Raw genomic sequence first — 16,991 nt, 5'->3', positions numbered from 1 at the left:
CTTGCAAGAATTTGCTAATATAGCCGCACTACAGCGGCGGCCCCCCCATAGATTTTGTTTGGCTCGGAAGGAGACCATCATTCTCTTTTGGAGCTAACCGCGCACGCCGCCGCCCCGCATCCACCCGCCGAGAAGCTCGTGCCGCCTCGAGTTCCCCGCCCTCCCCTCCCCCGCAGCAAACACATCAGAAATATGAGCAAGCGCGACTACTTCCGACAGAAGGGTCTCCAGATGAAGCTGCTCGATGAACAGATCTCCTCCGCCCCCTCGGGCGGAAACGCCTCGCGCGAAGTAAGACGCCGTTGTTTCCCCTCAGCCCCCTGCTTGTAGAGAGAGACAAACTAACGCTCTGCTTTGTTGCTGCTGCCGCGACAGGTGGCCAAATATCGCGAGCTGTGCCCGCCAGGCACCTCAGACACTCATATCTCCGTGCTCATCAGCCAGTGCAAGGGCGACGCCCAGCGCATGGAGAATGCCATCAGCGAGCTGTGGGAGGATTACCGTGGCACCGACCAGGACGACGCCTGGGCTCTCGTCACCAAGAAAACCACCAAGAAGAAAAATGTACGTACGCGGCGCTGGCTTTGCCGCTGCAACACGAGGATACTAACCGACGCTTTTTATTTCTTATTTGCTGCTGCAGGACGTTTCGCACTCGTCGCAGCGTTCCTATTCGTCACAGAAGACACAGGCCCAACAGGACGATGCCCCGCAGGACGGCGACCTCGCCCAGCCGCCCAGGTCGTCGGAGCGGTTCGCCTCTCGAGGCCGCGGAAGCATGCGAGGCCGAGGCATGGCCTCCTCGCGAGGTGGCCGGGGCGGCCGGGCTGGCCGTGGTCGTGGCGGCGCTACAACCACCAGCACGCGCGGTAACCGTACCGGTGACAACGAAGAAGAGACTCCGGAGAACGACAACATCTCTACTGACGACTCCAGTCCGTCCAACGAAGCACGTGTGCAGCAGTCCTCTCAGGCGACCAAGGACTCCAAGCGGGACCGCGGAGCGAAGCCCACTAAAACGACGCAGCCCGTTCAAGAGGCACCTGTTGTTTACCCAGTGCTGACCGGCGCATGGACGAAGAAGCTGAATGTTACTGGCGTCACCTCCAAGCCCAAGCCTGTAGAGCCCGCTATCACACCCGCGCCTGCGGCCGCCCCCAAGCAGGCAGAGAAGCCGACTGCGCCTGCTTCAGAAACTGAGGCTACTGCCACTACTACCACACCAGAGGCCCCGAAGCCAGCCAGCCCGAAGAAGAAGGTGCAGCAGGACAAGAAGAGCAAGAAGACACAGAAACCCAACACTACTGAACCAGTCAAAGAAACAGCGGCCGTTGTCGAAAAGACAGAAACCGTGAAGACTGTGGCGAAGGTGGCCAGCCCCAAGGCGTCGCCGAAGAAGACCGTGGAAAAGAAGAAGACCAAGACTGTTGAGACTACCGTGGAGACGACCACCTCTAACATTGCTGCTGGCTGGGGATCCCTGGATGTTTCGACGTCGACGATGGACGAGTGGTCTTCGTCTGCCCCCGCCGTTGCCACGGAGGCCAAGAAGGCTTCGACACCGAACGCGTGGGCACGTGGCAGCCCTGTCCTCTCTCCTCCTGGTACCAGAACGGAGACCACCCCTGCACCCAAATCGCCGATTGCTGATGCGAGACCGACAGTTGTGCCTGGCTCCCCGAAGGATATCGATGTGCCTCGCGCTACCAGCTCTGCTTCGACGAGTCCTCGACCGTACCTCAAGATGGGTAAATGGGACAGTGCTGCTACACCGAACATGGCGCTGCAGTTTGGTAGCTTCTCTCTGAACGGCATGGATCAACTGGAGCCCTCATCGCCGCGTGGTTGGGCCTCTGCGACCACGACAACCGCAACCACTAGCTCGAACAGTGGCGGAAAGACCGTCACGAAGACAACTACCACGCAAAGCGCTTGGGGAAATGCCACCAAGGCCGCTTCGCCCAAAAAGGCGCTGTCTCCTGAACGCAGTGAGCAGCAGCGTGGTCAGGAGAAAACTGCTACGAAGGCTATCACCACTTCTGCGCCTCCTGGACTGTCGGTAGACTCGGGTCGTGTCACGCCTACCACGGGACAGTCTCCTCGGTATGCACCATCGGCACCGTCGCCGGCGTCTCTGCCTAAGCCTGATGAGGTCAAGCGTGGCACCCCTACTCGTTCCCAAGGAGGACCGTTCCAAGCTCAAGGAGGAGCTGCGACACAGGCTAACAAGATGAACATCGGATACGGCGCTGGTCTGTACCAGGCTTCTTATGGCCAGTACTCAATGGACCTTGGCCGCCCCGCTACCGCTTCGGCGCAAGGTCAGCTCCCGACAGGCTCTGGTACCCCAAAGAGCGCTGGTGTTCGCGGAGGTGCGAATGCCCAAGTTGCAGCGCAGTCGCCTTCTCGCGGACCGCAGCCCGTGGCTCAGATGCAGCAGATTCCTCTGCAGCAACAGGCTCAGCAGCAGCAACCTCAGCAGCAACCTCAGCAGAAGCAGGTCCAGCAGCAACAGACTCAGCAACCGCAGCAGAATCAGCAGACCCAGGCTCAGCAGCAAACGGCCGCCCAGTTGCACCAGCAGGCCGGTATGCAGCAGGGTTACCACTACGCTCCTCCGCCCCCGCCTGGTATGGCGTTGCCGTACAACCCGTACAATTACCCCGGCTACTACCAGGGCTACGGCTACTATCAAAACCCTCAGGTGCGTTCCCTACTGCAGTGCATTGTGCGAGTGGATGAAAGATATGCTGACATTGTTTTTATATTCGTTATGCTTATCTGCAGTTTGCTCAGTACAGCCCGCGTACGCAGTACCCGCCGCGTGGTAACATGCCGTATGGGGTGGAAGGCCCCGTGCCGGGCTTCTCGAACCCGCCGAACATGCCATACCAGGACCAGCATATGATGGCTCAGCAGCACGAGTACGCTGGCGCCGTACCCCAAGGTTTCGGCGAGATTAATGGGACATATCTGCAGCAGGCGCCGATGCAGCAGCAACAGGGTAGCCACCATGGTCACCAGAACGGTCCCCAGGTTCACGGAAAGGGAGGTGCGGCTTCCGGTGCTGGAGGATCTGGTTCGCAGCAGTCGCACGGCCAGCGCAGCAACGCAGCCATGCAGGGCTACCAGAACACGGGAGGCCGGGATCACGCATCTCCGCCGGTGCCAAACGCGTCAGCGGCTATGACTGGTTCGTATGGCCAGCACTACGGCTGGGCGGGTAACTACGGCGCGCAGCCCGTTGGCGGATGGAGCCACATGATGCCACAGGGCTACCAGCAGTCGCCGTCGCAGCAGCAGCAGCAGCAGCAAGTTCCGCAGCAGCAACAGCAGCAGCCGAACACGCACCAGCAGAACTACCGCCAGTACGGCAACGGTGGTGCCCAGGGTGGCAACAACTCGAACGACGTAAACAGCGCGCACTGGAACAACTCGTAAGCGAAGTGCCCCGCCCACACGCATTCTGCGCCCGGCCGGCCGACAGCAGACGGGAAGGAACCGTGTGTCGTGCGACCCAACGCCACCATATTTCTTAGCTAGGTTGAAGCAGAACGAATGGGCATCTCGCTGCACCAGTAGCGGTGCAGGAGTCGAGGAGAAGGGAGGACGAGAGATAACGATACGAGTTGAAGCTGTACGACTAGGAAAACGAGGCGTTCATTCTACCTTTAGGATCCAATTTGCCCGCAAAACGTTCCAACGATGGCGGTGATGCTCTTTCCACCGCCACCATAGTTTCGACTGCTGGACATGTACTTTCATCATGTAGCGCTGCCTGGTCGCCTCAACCGAAACAACAACAAACTTTCATTCCAAGCCCACTCCACCCCATTACGAACACTTTATTCCACCCCTGGATGCAAACAACAAATTTTCTTTTACTCTTGGTGTCGAGACTGCTGTACTTTCATGTAGCAAAAGGTATTCGTCTCGTGCAGCGAATGCTCCATCCCACCATAGACTTTTTCGGTGGCCCAGGCGGCGGCAGCCATAAATCCCGTTCCTTCTGCACAAGCAACTCCCGACTGCAGCTCTGCTGGTACAGCGGCAACATGGCCGACAACATGGCCGACAATATGGCCGGAAACGAGACCAACAATCCCAATCCCCGCGGCACAGGACAGCTCCAGTGAATCACTGGCAGTGATTGCTGGTAGTGCTTGCTTGAGAGCACCTCCCCACACTAACATGACAAGCAGGGTGAGACGGGATCTCGTGTCGCCAAGCAGCAAGGGCGTGCAATTCAAGTGCTGCATTCTCAGCGGGCTCAGCTCAGCTGCCTTACAATTTTGGCGGGCGTTACGCTGCGAGGGTCAACGTGAAGCTCGAAAGGGCGTTGGGGGAAGAGGGTCGGAAGAAAGGGCTCGACGAGCGGCGGGCAGCGCAATGCTGACAAAGCGCAATACACGCGCCACGCCGAGCCTCGGCCCGAGGTGCATGCGTCATGCGTCCGGTTGTGGCACAGCTTGCGCAGGATTCCGCTTGCAGGAGGCCCGACGAGCGGACGCTGGGACACGGTGGGGGCGCTTTTTTGGCGGTTGACTTGCTTTCGGTATGTGAGGAGCGTTGTAATTTTTCAACGACTTTTGAAGATCGGGGATCCGCTTCCGCGATTGGCTCATCAGGGGTCGCGGTCGGTCTCCCATTGGCGAAAAAAACGTCCTGATATGGGCCCATCCCTCTCTTGGCCTCAACGGCAACTGTGGGGCATTTGCTTGCATCTTCTCGCCCGATGCCACAGCAGCATCTTCCAGACGACACACAAGCGGAGCCCAAAGCGAGAGCAGCAAGATCCCCAGCCTCCTCGGTGTGGCCGCCAGATTTATAAAAACCGGTATTAATAACGGACGGCTGTGCGTGCGCCCTTCCCTCCCTGCTTCAGAATCCAAAACCAGCGGCAGCGACAACCCCCACCAATGGACGTTGGAGCGCGCGTGTGGGTCGCCGAGCCCGCGGACGAACGCGTGTGGCTTGCGGCGCGGGTGCTCGAGGCGCGCGCCGCCGCCGTAACAGTGGAGCTTGAAGACCAGCAGCAACGCAGAGATGATCCCACGTCGCGCTTCAGAAGAGCGTCGCATGACGAACCGGACGAAGACGACGCCCAGGCCAAGCGCAAGGTCGTGGTTCTGGTCTTCGCGCCGTCGGGCGAGTGCAGCAACGTGCTGCCGCGCAACATGCCGCGCGAGCAGGATCAGCGCGACCTCGTGGCGCTACCGCATCTGCACGAGGCCTCGATACTCAACGCGCTGCGGCTGCGCTACGAGCGCCACGCCATCTACACGCACATCGGCGAGATCCTGATCTCCATCAACCCCTTCCAAAACCTCCCACAGCTCTACGGAGACCAGGTGTTGCAGCGCTACGCCTACGATCACATTGCGCAGTACGGCGACCAGGTGACCACCACGGACCCGAGAGAGCCGCACCTGTTCGCCGTGGCGCGAGCAGCCTACATGGACATTGTGCAGAACTCACGCAGCCAGTCCATCCTCATCAGCGGAGAGAGCGGTGCCGGCAAGACCGAGGCCACCAAGATCATCATGACCTACTTCGCCGTCACGTGCGGCACCGGCAACAACAACCTGGCAGCTTCAACTTCAACACATGAGACGGAGCAATCCCCGCCAGCGTCACCTTCACGCACCACGATCGAAGAGCAAGTGCTGCAGTCCAACCCGATCCTGGAGGCTTTTGGTAACGCGCGCACAGTGCGCAACGACAATAGCTCGCGCTTCGGTAAATTCATCGAGCTGCGCTTCCGCGACCAGCGACGGAGACTCGCGGGTGCGCGCATCCGAACGTATCTGCTGGAGAAGATCCGCGTCATTAAGCAGGCTCCCCATGAGCGCAACTTTCACATTTTCTATGAACTGCTGAGTGCAGACACGAAGTGCGTGAGTAAGGAGCAGCGCCAATCTCTGGCGCTGGGTGGTGGCCCTCAAAGCTTCCGTCTGCTAAACCAGAGCTTGTGCTCAAAGCGACGCGACGGTGTCAAGGATGCTGTGCAGTTCCGCGCTACTCGGAGAGCCATGCAGCAGCTTGGTATGAACGAGTGCGAGATCGGCGGCGTGCTGGAAATTGTGGCAGCAGTGCTGCACATGGGCAACGTGGACTTTGAGCAAGTCCCGCACAAGCGGGAGGATAGTGTGTTCGCTGATGAGGCACGTGTGGCGACGTCGACTACTGGGCCGTGCAACCACTTTACAAAGGCTGCAGAACTCCTAGGAGTGTCTACAGAAGCGTTGGGCCACGCACTAACGAAGCGTTGGCTTCACGCTTCCAACGAGACGCTAGTTGTGGGCGTAGATGTCGCTCACGCACGCAACACTCGCAATGCGCTAACCATGGAGTGCTACCGACTCCTCTTTGAGTGGCTTGTAGCCCGTGTCAACAACAAACTTCAGCGACAGGCTAGTGCACCATGGGATGACGACGAGAATGACGATGACGAGGAAGACGCGACTGATTTCATCGGACTGCTGGATATCTTTGGGTTCGAGGACATGGCCGAAAACTCCTTTGAGCAACTCTGTATCAACTATGCCAACGAGGCTCTACAACATCAATTTAACCAGTACATTTTTGAAGAGGAACAGCGATTGTACCGCGATGAAGGCATCCGCTGGAGCTTTGTGGATTTTCCGAATAACCGTGCATGTCTCGAGCTGTTTGAGCACCGCCCCATTGGCATCTTCTCGCTTACGGATCAGGAGTGTGTCTTCCCTCAGGGCACAGATCGTGCTCTCGTTGCAAAGTATTACCTCGAGTTCGAGAAGAAGACGCAGCATCCGCACTTCCGCTCAGCTCCGGTGATCCAGCGTGCGACGAAGTTTGTAGTGGCGCATTATGCTGGATGCATCACGTATACCATTGATGGTTTCCTCGCAAAAAACAAGGATTCGTTCTGCGAGAGTGCAGCACAACTGCTGGCTGGGTCTTCGAACCCGCTCATCCAGGCCCTTGCCGCAGGTTCGGCCAATGAAGATGCTCACAATGAGCTCGACGGTTGTGGTGGGCGAAATATCCGACGTGCCAAGTCGGCCATTGCAGCAGTCAGTGTGGGCACGCAGTTCAAGATCCAACTCAACGAGCTGCTTACGACTGTGCGTGCCACGACGCCTCGATATGTGCGTTGCATAAAGCCGAACGACTCTCACGTGGGTTCGCTATTCGAAAGTACTCGAGTTGTGGAGCAGCTGCGCAGTGGCGGCGTTCTGGAAGCTGTGAGAGTGGCGCGTGCAGGTTTCCCGGTGCGGCTCTCACACAAGCAATTTCTCGGTCGGTATCGCCGCGTTTTGCTCTCGCTTTGCAAGTTGACAGACGAGGGCTTTGAGAAAAAGCACAGGAGCTGGAGCGAACTCGACTTGTGCCTGCACCAGCTTACACAAGTTCTTCTTTCCGACGACAAGCATGATGAAGAGGTGGAAGGCAACGAAGAGGATGACGACGACGAGCAAACCCTCCAAATGCGCTGTGGTGTCAGCCTAGGCAAGACTCGTGTCTTCTTCCGTCGCAAACCGTACGAGAAACTGGAAAATCTACGCGTAGCCGTGCGCCAGGGGGCCAGCCTCGCAATCCAAAGGCACATTAAGGGATTCGTGGCACGCCGTAGTTACCAACATCTACGCCAGGCCACGATCGCTGTTCAAGCTCGCGTGCGAGGATGCCGCGCCTTCCGATACGTGTGCTGGATGCGCGCGATGCAGCAAGCTCGAGTATTGCAGACAAGAATGCGGCAGCTGTGTGCGCGCAGTAAATTTCTCCGCGCTCGTGCAGGAGTTTTGGCCGTGCAGTGTCGCTTCAGATGCCGCCGTGCAACTCGCACCGTGCAAGCCCTTCGTGAAGCTCGTGCAGTGACGTACATTGCCACGACATGGAGACGATCGTCTGCTCAGCAGAAATACCGAAAGCTGTGCCGTGCTACTTTAGCACTTCAGTGTGCTATGCGTGCACGTGTTGCTAGACGAGCACTGAAGGCGCTGCGCGAAGAGAGCAGGAACGTTACCAGGCTAAAGGAAGATAATGCTCAGCTCAAGGATGCATTGGCGGAGCTACGTCGGCAGATGCAAGATATGGAAACTCAGATGGCCCAGAGCACGACCAAGGAGCGCCAGCAGTCGTCATTCCCTTCGTTCAAGGCCGAAAGCCCAGCGCACAAGTCCCCACATAAGTCTGTCATGTTCTCGTCTGATAAGGTGCCTGCTGAAGAGACCAGCAATCAGCGCGACTGTGAAAACCAATTGGAGCTCGAGCTATCGGACGATATCGTGACTATTGATGGTGGAAATCCTAACGACGCTAATGGTCGCGATGTTGGTTGCGTCGTGGATCTGTCTTACAGCCTGCAAAAGCCAAAGCTCCAGACGCCTAACTCTCGCCGGACTCGCCGCTACAGTTTGCCACCCACTCTTGCTCCGGCCAACGAGGATGCGGAGCTCGAAGATGCAACACCACCTGCATCACCCCGTGCTTCTCGATCTCGCGATCGACGCCACAGCTTGGATTTGTGGCGGCTGCAGGAAGTGCAGGCTCAAGAAGAGGTGCAACAACTGCGTGAAGAAATTCGTGAGGCTGCAGCTGATGAGCCATCGCCAGAGCGTCAACAACAGCAAGAAGTTGCTCTCCAGAAGCTTATTGCCTCGCAAATCAAGCGCAAGACTATGCAGCTGCAGCTACAGCTTCCCGAGTTCGAACTGAAGGTGGATAATAACTGCGTCGACGCTGGTCCAGCCTCGTGTATTGGCCACCGTCGACGGTCACGCACCGTTGACAGCCCGCTTCCAATTCCTGCCCCGCTAACCTCATGTGGCCGACAAGGGTCAGCTCGCTGGAACTTTGCAACACCCCGCAGAATGACGCACGGTAACAATGGTCGAATGCCGGCTTACTTCGACAGCCCGAACTATCCTGGTTCATCATATGGAGACGATCGGTCTGAGATTGGCGATGATGAGTACGGTCGAGGCCGCTACCCAATGCCAAGACGTTCAGCTTCCGCCGGAATGTATCGCTCTCGGTCGTCTTCGAACTCCTCCTCCTGCTACATGCCACCATCCGTGGCGGTACGCCCCGGAGTTGTGGTGCCTCGCTTCGCAAAGGCCCCAACCTGTTACGAATGCGACTGCACCTTCAACATTTTAGTGCGTCGCCACCACTGCCGTCAATGCGGCAGCTCGTTCTGCTTCGAGCACTCGACGCGCCAGCTGGCCCTTCCTCACTTGGGCTACACGGCAGCCCAGCGTGTGTGCGATACATGCTTCGAGGCGCACATCCAAGCGATGACATCGCTTAAGCTGCCGTCATTGATGCGCCACCCGACGGACGAACTGTCGACTTCTTCCTTCGCCAGCTCGCCCCGCGGTCTCGAGAGCAACGACAGCTACTGCGGACTTGACAGTCCAGCCGCGGCAGCAGCTCGCGTAGCCCCGCTGCGCACATAACCCCCCTACTGTCAGTAATTAGCAGATAAATATCTATACGTTGTCGGGAAAATATATGGGATGGCATTTCATGACACCTAGGGAGATCTCGTCTCTTGGTCCTATAGCGCCCGCAAGGGCAGGTAGGTATCCACGATGAAGGCAACACCGCTTGAATTCGGCGAGGCTAGAAAGAGGTTGGGTTGGGGCCAGCGGAGTGCCGTCCGCCTCCATCTCCTCCTCGTATCTGCGGGCCATCTCGGACGTCTGGAACGACGGCAGCAGTAGCGTCTTGAACGTCGCTGCTAGCACGCTCGTGGACTTCTGGTGGAAGTTTGTCGTTGCATTCGTGATCTTCGTGTTGATGACACGGATCTCGCGACGCAGACGAGCGCGCTCCCGCTGCTTCGCCGACTTGGCAATCTTGTTTCCATGGCCGCCTTCTTGGTGCCCAGCTTCTGTGCCGTGTGGATTTTGGCGGGGTGGCGCTTCCGGGCCTCAGCCTTGGCCTCGCTCTTGGGTGGAACACTACGTAATGCTCGTCTCGGACCAGTTGAGATTGTGTGAGACTATCGTCTACTTGAACCGGAAGCTCTGCAACAAGTTCTTGTTTCTGTTGCGGGAGGACGTCACCAGCAGCATGCCGATGGCGGAGCTGAGAAAGAAATACCGTCCTCTTTTCATGCAAGGAACACTCGGCAACTACTCCCACGACAAGAAGTTGGTCAAGCTTCTCTGCTCTGTTGGCGACACCGTTCATGACTCCGCGTTCCAGCACGCCACGCAGGCCGTGAAGGTGTCCAGGGACCAGTTCTTCAAATTGATCAAGCAGAAAAAGAGAACCACCTTTCCGGTTCTGAAATTCCGCAGTGTAAGCGGCAGCTCCGCCGACCTTGAACGTGCTATTGACCGATTCAGCGCTCTCCTCTTTCTCTTCGTCGATGATTTATCTGGCAACTCGGTCATCGTTTCCTCCTGTCGGAGCTGCCGAGCGCTCACCTCCTTCGGCAGGGAGGGGCGTTCCAGTCCGGCACTGTGTTGCTAGAGAACTTTGTCATCACGACGGTGGAGGTGAGCAACGGCGTAAGGAACTTTTGGGAGTCCGGCAGAGCAGCAGGAGCTCACCTTCTTCGTGCGGGTCTTGGGCTTCTCGCGAGGTTTGTTAGCCTTGCGAGGTCGGATGCGCCGAGTGCGCTTCTCGTGCCGCCGCTTCTTATTCTTTGGCAGTGTACGAGGGTGGAGCTTGGCCACTGTCACGAGCTCCGAGCGGGCAGGCATCGGCAGTGACGTCGCGACGGCCCGAGAGTACCAGACGTCGGGGCCTAGAAGCACGCGGCCCTTCGCCGTCACCCGTTGCTTCTTGGTGCGCGGGCCCCCCTCCGATGGAGCCGCGGATCGGCGGCGCTTGTCTCCGACTGGCGCAGACGTGGGCTTACAGATCAAGTTCCCCTTGGGCGGGGGCTTCTTCTTGGGGGTGGGCGGCTTGGGGGCCGCCATCTGTGCTGCAATGAGCAAAACCAGGAATGAGCTCTGCCGAACAAGACATCGCCGAGCGGCCTCCCCATGATGGCTGGCACGTGCACTCCCAGGTTGCGGCGGCGACAACCTCCTGTTGCCATCCACGTCAGGGTGGTTGCTGCTGCTCGATGAGCTATCATATTTGGTTTAGGATCTTCAATAGAAGCGTGCGCTCAAATCAAGCTTCCAGTGAGCACATACTGCAGGACAATGCGTGCGGCTAGCTGTATGACTCATACACATGTAACATGAGACGCAGGACTGCAACCTCGCGTGTAGCAGCTGATCCGTGTCTTCATTCGCCTTGAGGGCTTGTTTTACGTTGTTGTTTGCAGCCGCGCAGTTCGACCCTCAAGACCCGTTATACTACAATTAGACACCCTCATCGTGACTTCGACTTTCTCTTCACCTTGGGAGCCTCTTTCGGCTTCAACGGCGCGAAGGTCATGCGATGGATCGCACACGCTCCGTGCTCGGCAATCGCAGCAACGTGCGCTCTCGTCGGGTATCCCTTGTGCTGGGCAAGCCCGTACTGCGGGTACTGCTCGTCGTATTGGCGCATGAGTCGATCTCGCGTGACCTTGGCGATGATGGAGGCCGCCGCAATGCTGTAGACCTTGGAGTCGCCCTTGACCACCGCTTCCGCAGGCAGCTCCAGCATGGGCGGCAGCTTGTTGCCGTCCACGAGCACGAAGGTCTTGTCTTTCTGCTGCAGACGCTCCGCCACCTCGTTCACCGAATAGGCCATCGACTCCAGCGACGCCTGCAGAATGTTGATCTCGTCGATCCGCTGCGCGCTGTTCACGTGCACCGCGTACGTGATGCTAGGGTGGTTGGTCAGCAGCTCGAAGAGCGCCTCGCGCTGCGGCTCCAAGATCTTCTTGCTGTCGTCCACACCGTCCAGCGTCACGTCGAGAGGCACGTGACACGCCGCCGCCACCACCGGCCCCGCCAATGGTCCACGGCCAGCTTCATCTACGCCGATCACAGTCGTATAGCCCTTGGCCTCGCACCGAGCCTCGAAGACGCGGGAGAGCGTGGAAGTTGGCGCACCTTTGGCGTTCTTGGCCGCTTTCTTAGGCTTCGCAGCGCGCGGAGCACGAGTGGACACGGTGGTCACGGCGGATACAGCAACAACACTCTCGCTCTGTGGAGAAGTCGATTTCTGGACGTGAAGACGTGGAGAACGCCGCGGAGCCGTCGCCGCCACTTTGACGCCGCGCTTGATGGCCTTGCGCATGGTAACTAGCAGATAGTTCTCGTGGTGGTGTCTCTTTGACGTTATTTTACCCAATCGTGTCTTTTTGACTGAGACAAGCGGCTGACGATTGGCGGATATTGAGTACCGCCCCTCTATTGACAAGATAAGTGGAGCCAATCCCTCACAATCCGATTGACGCCCAAGTGCCCAAGCGAGAGACTCAAGATGGCTGACGCGACGCCCGCCCCCGCCCCCAAGAAACTCACGAAGAAGGAGCTGCGCATCCTGGAGCGCCAGAAAGCGGCTGTACGTGGTTTTCCGTGCCTGCAATTTGATGCTCTTGCCGCAGTCTGACGCACGTTCTCTGTTGCCTCAGACTGCCGTCGCCGGCCCCACGCTCACCGACACGTACGGCGAGCTGCCGCTCATCCAGTCGCAGGAGCGCCCCAACAAAGTCTACAAATCGTACGTAGCAGCAGATGACGAACATCCCTCTGCCGTCGGGAAGGGATCTAACGTGTTTCTGATGATGCAGAGTGAAGGACCTAAACCCGGAACTGCAGGGCGAGAGCTTCTGGGTGCGTGGCCACTTGCAGGCCGTGCGCGCCAAGTCCAAAATCGCCTTCATCACGCTGCGGGAGCAGACGGCCACGATCCAGGCTATCCTGCACGAGAGCGACAAGGTCTCGCGCCCCATGATCAAGTTTGCGGCCGGCGTGGCCAAGGAGTCGGTCGTGGACGTGTTCGTCACGCTCATCACGCCCGACAGCCCCGTGCTCAGCACCACGCAGAAGGACGTGGAGCTCACTGTGGAGAAGTTCTTTGTGGTCAGTAAGGCGCTGCCGGAGCTGCCCTTCCAGGTGGAGGATGCCGCCCGCCCGGACGCCCTCGTCAAGGCGGAGGGTTCCACCTACGTGAACGTGGGTCTGGAAACCCGTCTCAACTCGCGTCCGCTTGACCTGCGTACCCCCGCCAACCAGTGCATCATGCGCATCCAGGCGGCCGTGGGCCAGCTTTTCCGCGAGTTCCTCGTCAAGCGCGACTTCGTCGAGATCCACACGCCCAAGCTTGTGGGTGGAGCCTCCGAGAGCGGTGCCAACTGCTTCACGCTCAAGTATTTTGACCAGGACGCCGCCCTGGCCCAGAGCCCCCAGACGTACAAGCAAATGGCTTGCGCCGTTGCCGGCCTCGAGCGTGTGTTCGAGATTGGCCCCGTGTTCCGTGCCGAGAACTCGAACACGCATCGTCACATGTGCGAGTTCGTTGGCCTTGACCTGGAAATGACCATCAAGGAGCACTACCACGAGGTGCTGGAGGTGTTCTCGGACCTGTTCATCTACATCTTCGACGGCCTGAAGGAGCGTTACGCCAAGGAGCTGGCTACCATCAACGAGCAGTACCCGTTCGAGCCGCTCAAGTACAGCAAGCCCTCGCTCATCATCAGCTTCGAGGAAGGTGTGAAGATGCTGAAGGAGGCTGGTGCTGACCAGGAGCCTGAGGAGGACCTGAGCACGGAGAACGAGAAGTGGCTCGGCCGCCTCGTCAAGGCGAAGTACGACACGGACTTCTACATTCTGGACAAGTTCCCGCTGGCCGTGCGTCCATTCTACACGATGCCTGACCCGAACGACAAGCGTTGGAGCAACTCGTACGATATGATGATCCGCGGCGAGGAGATCGTCTCCGGTGCGCAGCGTGTGCACGACCCCACCCTCCTCATGCAGCGCATGGACGAGCTGGGTATGCCGCAGGAGTCCATGCGTAGCTACATTGACTCATTCCGTCTTGGTGCTCTGCCCCACGGCGGCGGTGGCATTGGTCTGGAGCGTGTTGTCATGCTTTACCTGGGCCTGGGCAACATCCGTAAGGCCTCCATGTTCCCCCGTGACCCCAAGCGGTTGTTCCCGTAAGCGATCGTCGCTCGAGTTTACCATGCAGTAGCGCGCCGTCGGCCCGATGCTTCCTCTTGCTCGCAAGGTAGACGTAGTCGTGCTTGCAGCTTGACTTTTTGTCGTAGGTTTTCATGATAAAGCAATATGCAAGAACCAAGACAATTTGATGCAGAAGCATATTCTATACTGCGTAGTAGTTTACCTTCTCAACGCTGCTGTCGGGCAAACTTCAAATTGCGCTGCTCGTCTGTATCCTGGTGCTTGGCGCCATTTTCACCGAGCTTGCCCTCCTCTTCATCACTCTGTCGCAACACCAGCCAAAACACTATCAGTCCAGTTTTTCATGTCTAACTAAGCGCCCCCACTCACATCCGGGGAATACTCTCCTCCCAAAAGTGAAACTCTGGCAGCACTCTTCTTCGCTAATACAGGTTGCGGGTTCTCATCCCGCAAGAAGCAGTAGTAGCCATGAAGCGCATGTGAGGTATCTAAAAAGCGGAATTTCTTGTTTTCACGAAGTTTGACCTATACATGTAGACACCAGACGCACATTGTTAGCCGTACGCCTGATCCTCAATCAAAAGTTCCTCGGTGCACCGAAATCGAATGCAATTCTTCGTGTTTTCAGCCTCTGACCGAAACGGCACGCACCTTCAACATGATCTCCAGCTGCGGATGGCCTCGCACCTTATTCGCCGTAGCTTCCAGAATTGCATGTCTCTTCTTGGTTTTAGGCTACCAAAACAAAAAAAATGTTAGCACGAGTAGCCCAGTCACTTCAACATGCTGGCCAATCGTCAGTCATCTCTACCACTTTGAGATGACCAGGCACCATCCATGGTAGCTCAAGAGCTTCACCGTCACTCTCTTGGTCACTGTCATCCTCTGGGTATTGGTACGGGAACTTGTTCTCCGTCGCGAATGTCTCCTCCTTTGGTAGGAACTCGACTGGGTAGTCTCCGAAACGCAGACGATGCAGCAGCTGCTGCTCCGTCTCCGCTGTGTCTTCTCCTGTATCTTGCACCTCCACTTCTTCATCTGCGTCTGCATCGCCAGACGTCTTTCGCTTTCTCTTCTTGAGCTGGCGGAAGAGACTCCGGTCCTCCAGCAGATTCCGAGCGTCAAAGCGATCAACGCGCAGGTCGCCGTCGCTCTCCCCACGCCACACGATAAGATGCGCCTCTTGATGCAGCTTCCACGCGGTTTGCGGGTCGTCAAAAACTTGGCAGCTGTATCCACGCACGCCCAGCGCCAGCACGTCGCCGCCAGACACGACGTCCCCATAGGCCTCATTCTCGTCGACCATTATTGCTCAGCCTTGAAATGCACCGTTTTGATTCGCTGTAATTCGTTTGTGCTCTACAACTGTACATGTTTTTGCTCCTCAAATGTTGATTGGAGACACAACGCCATGAGCGAACGAGGCCGTAGCCGCAGCAGCGAGAGGCGCAACAGCCACAGTCATCGGCGCTCGCCCAGCCGCAGCCCGCGACGGAGACGCAGTCATAAGCACCGACGCCATGAAGAGCGCGAGGAGGAACCAGCGGAGAAGCTGAAGCTGCAGAACCGCGAGGAGGTCGCGCACAGGTCGCGCATGTGGACGGTGGTGGACTCGGATGAGGACGGCACTAGCAGTTCCAGGAGGGAGACGAACAGGGACAGGTCACACGACGACAAACACCGCAGTCATCGGCGTCACCACTCGAGACGTCGTTCCCGTTCGTCTTCTTCTTCCGACTCGGACAGTTCGGACGATGAGCGATCGCATCGGAAAAGGAAGCACAAGCGGAGCAGCTCGCACAAGGACAGGAAGCGGCACAAAAAGGACAAGAAGAAGAGCAGCAAGAAGACCAAGAAGGACAGCAAGAAGCACGCTGTGAACCAGGATGAGTACGGCAAGTACGGCATCCTCCGCGAATTGGACTTCCACAACAAGAGCGTGTCGTTCCAAGCGTGGCTGCGCGACGTGAAGAAGATGGGCGAGTTCAACGGACCCAAGTGGGAGGCGATGGAGCTCTTTAAAGAGTACATGGAGGACTACAACACGTGCACGCTGCCTCACGAGAAGTACTATGATATTGAAAAGTACGAGATGAAGCTCTACCAGAAGCAGCAGCGTAAGGCGCTTACCAAGCAGAAGGGGGCGTCGGACAAGGCGGTGGATACACTGGCGGACGAGGAGCGCGTGCGTCGCGAACGCCAGACAGCACGCGAGAAGAAGGAGCAGGACGAGTTCCGACTTGTGCTGCAGCTCATGGACAAGGACAAGATCGAGGCCATGCGTGAGCAAGAACGTCTACGTTCCCAGATGCAGTTGATGTACAAGTCAGGAGACGTCGGTGAAGCTCGTCGTCTCGAACAGATCCTCAACAAGGTGGATGAGGACCCGCGTTTCAAGCGCTGAGGGATGAAGACGTGGAGTAGCTACTTGAAGTTAAACCTGCGGACACAGATCGTCTGTTACAATTTTGCTGCAACCACGATAACAGTCTTGGTAAGTACATTGTGTCGATTGCTGCTATGAAAGCCCCAAGCTTGGCGTCACCGCATTGTGTTCGTTCTCAGCAACTGAAGGTCTCAGGGTCGTCGGGCGCCTAGGATCCAGACTTACCGGCTCCTCGGTCGAGGAACACCTGTGGTATACTGTAACTGGTGAACGCATACACCAGGAGCACGAGTACTTCGCGCTGGAAATGACACGTACTTGTATTGTTACTGTATGGCCCCGTAACTAGCACGACGAGGACACAAGACCACGAGAGAGATTCGGTCCACAGAACCTGGCTGACATACAACAATTATATCAGGGTTGTACTGGGTGCTGGTAAGTGACGTAGTGCCCGCCACCACCAAGTTCCACCATATTCATACACAGCAGCATATACTTCAAAGTACATGTAGCACAATCTCCAGTATTATAGTCCCCGCTGCAACTTGTTGAGCTTGCAGCCTGAAGGA

General features: G+C 57.7%; 7 protein-coding genes across 7 annotated transcripts; 4 read left to right on the top strand and 3 right to left on the bottom strand.

Moving 5' to 3' along the window:
- Nucleotides 1-192: 192 nt before the first annotated feature.
- On the top strand, nucleotides 193-3,441 carry KRP23_874 (uncharacterized protein; the record flags this gene model as incomplete). Its single annotated transcript, XM_067893994.1, has 4 exons — nucleotides 193-291; nucleotides 376-564; nucleotides 644-2,704; nucleotides 2,788-3,441. 4 exons carry the CDS (start codon nucleotides 193-195, stop codon nucleotides 3,439-3,441), a joined length of 3,003 nt encoding a protein of 1,000 aa, XP_067751440.1.
- Nucleotides 3,442-4,919: 1,478 nt separating this feature from the next.
- KRP23_873 (Myosin-17) lies at nucleotides 4,920-9,443 on the top strand (the record flags this gene model as incomplete). Its single annotated transcript, XM_067893983.1, has 1 exon — nucleotides 4,920-9,443. The coding sequence occupies one exon, from the start codon at nucleotides 4,920-4,922 to the stop codon at nucleotides 9,441-9,443; it is 4,524 nt and encodes a 1,507-aa protein (XP_067751439.1).
- Nucleotides 9,444-10,417: 974 nt separating this feature from the next.
- On the bottom strand, nucleotides 10,418-10,919 carry KRP23_872 (uncharacterized protein; the record flags this gene model as incomplete). Its single annotated transcript, XM_067893972.1, has 2 exons — nucleotides 10,418-10,471; nucleotides 10,548-10,919. The coding sequence occupies 2 exons, from the start codon at nucleotides 10,917-10,919 to the stop codon at nucleotides 10,418-10,420; spliced, it is 426 nt and encodes a 141-aa protein (XP_067751438.1).
- Nucleotides 10,920-11,322: 403 nt separating this feature from the next.
- On the bottom strand, nucleotides 11,323-12,180 carry KRP23_871 (Ribonuclease HII; the record flags this gene model as incomplete). The annotated part of the gene is made up of 1 exon (XM_067893960.1): nucleotides 11,323-12,180. One exon carries the CDS (start codon nucleotides 12,178-12,180, stop codon nucleotides 11,323-11,325), a length of 858 nt encoding a protein of 285 aa, XP_067751437.1.
- A 186-nt stretch (nucleotides 12,181-12,366) lies between these two features.
- Nucleotides 12,367-14,051, top strand: KRP23_870 (Aspartate--tRNA ligase, cytoplasmic; the record flags this gene model as incomplete). The annotated part of the gene is made up of 3 exons (XM_067893949.1): nucleotides 12,367-12,447; nucleotides 12,518-12,606; nucleotides 12,677-14,051. The coding sequence occupies 3 exons, from the start codon at nucleotides 12,367-12,369 to the stop codon at nucleotides 14,049-14,051; spliced, it is 1,545 nt and encodes a 514-aa protein (XP_067751436.1).
- Nucleotides 14,052-14,239: 188 nt separating this feature from the next.
- Nucleotides 14,240-15,339, bottom strand: KRP23_869 (Protein suppressor of white apricot; the record flags this gene model as incomplete). The annotated part of the gene is made up of 4 exons (XM_067893938.1): nucleotides 14,240-14,335; nucleotides 14,403-14,558; nucleotides 14,685-14,768; nucleotides 14,845-15,339. 4 exons carry the CDS (start codon nucleotides 15,337-15,339, stop codon nucleotides 14,240-14,242), a joined length of 831 nt encoding a protein of 276 aa, XP_067751435.1.
- Nucleotides 15,340-15,627: 288 nt separating this feature from the next.
- Nucleotides 15,628-16,437, top strand: KRP23_868 (uncharacterized protein; the record flags this gene model as incomplete). Its single annotated transcript, XM_067893927.1, has 1 exon — nucleotides 15,628-16,437. One exon carries the CDS (start codon nucleotides 15,628-15,630, stop codon nucleotides 16,435-16,437), a length of 810 nt encoding a protein of 269 aa, XP_067751434.1.
- Nucleotides 16,438-16,991: the final 554 nt, after the last annotated feature.

Source organism: Phytophthora ramorum (genome assembly GCF_020800215.1).
Source record: "Phytophthora ramorum isolate Pr-102 chromosome Unknown Phyram_PR-102_s0001, whole genome shotgun sequence".
In the NCBI taxonomy this organism is placed as follows: domain Eukaryota; phylum Oomycota; class Peronosporomycetes; order Peronosporales; family Peronosporaceae; genus Phytophthora; species Phytophthora ramorum.
Note: the sequence above shows the minus strand (reverse complement) of the source record. Positions and strands in the feature narration are given on the sequence as shown.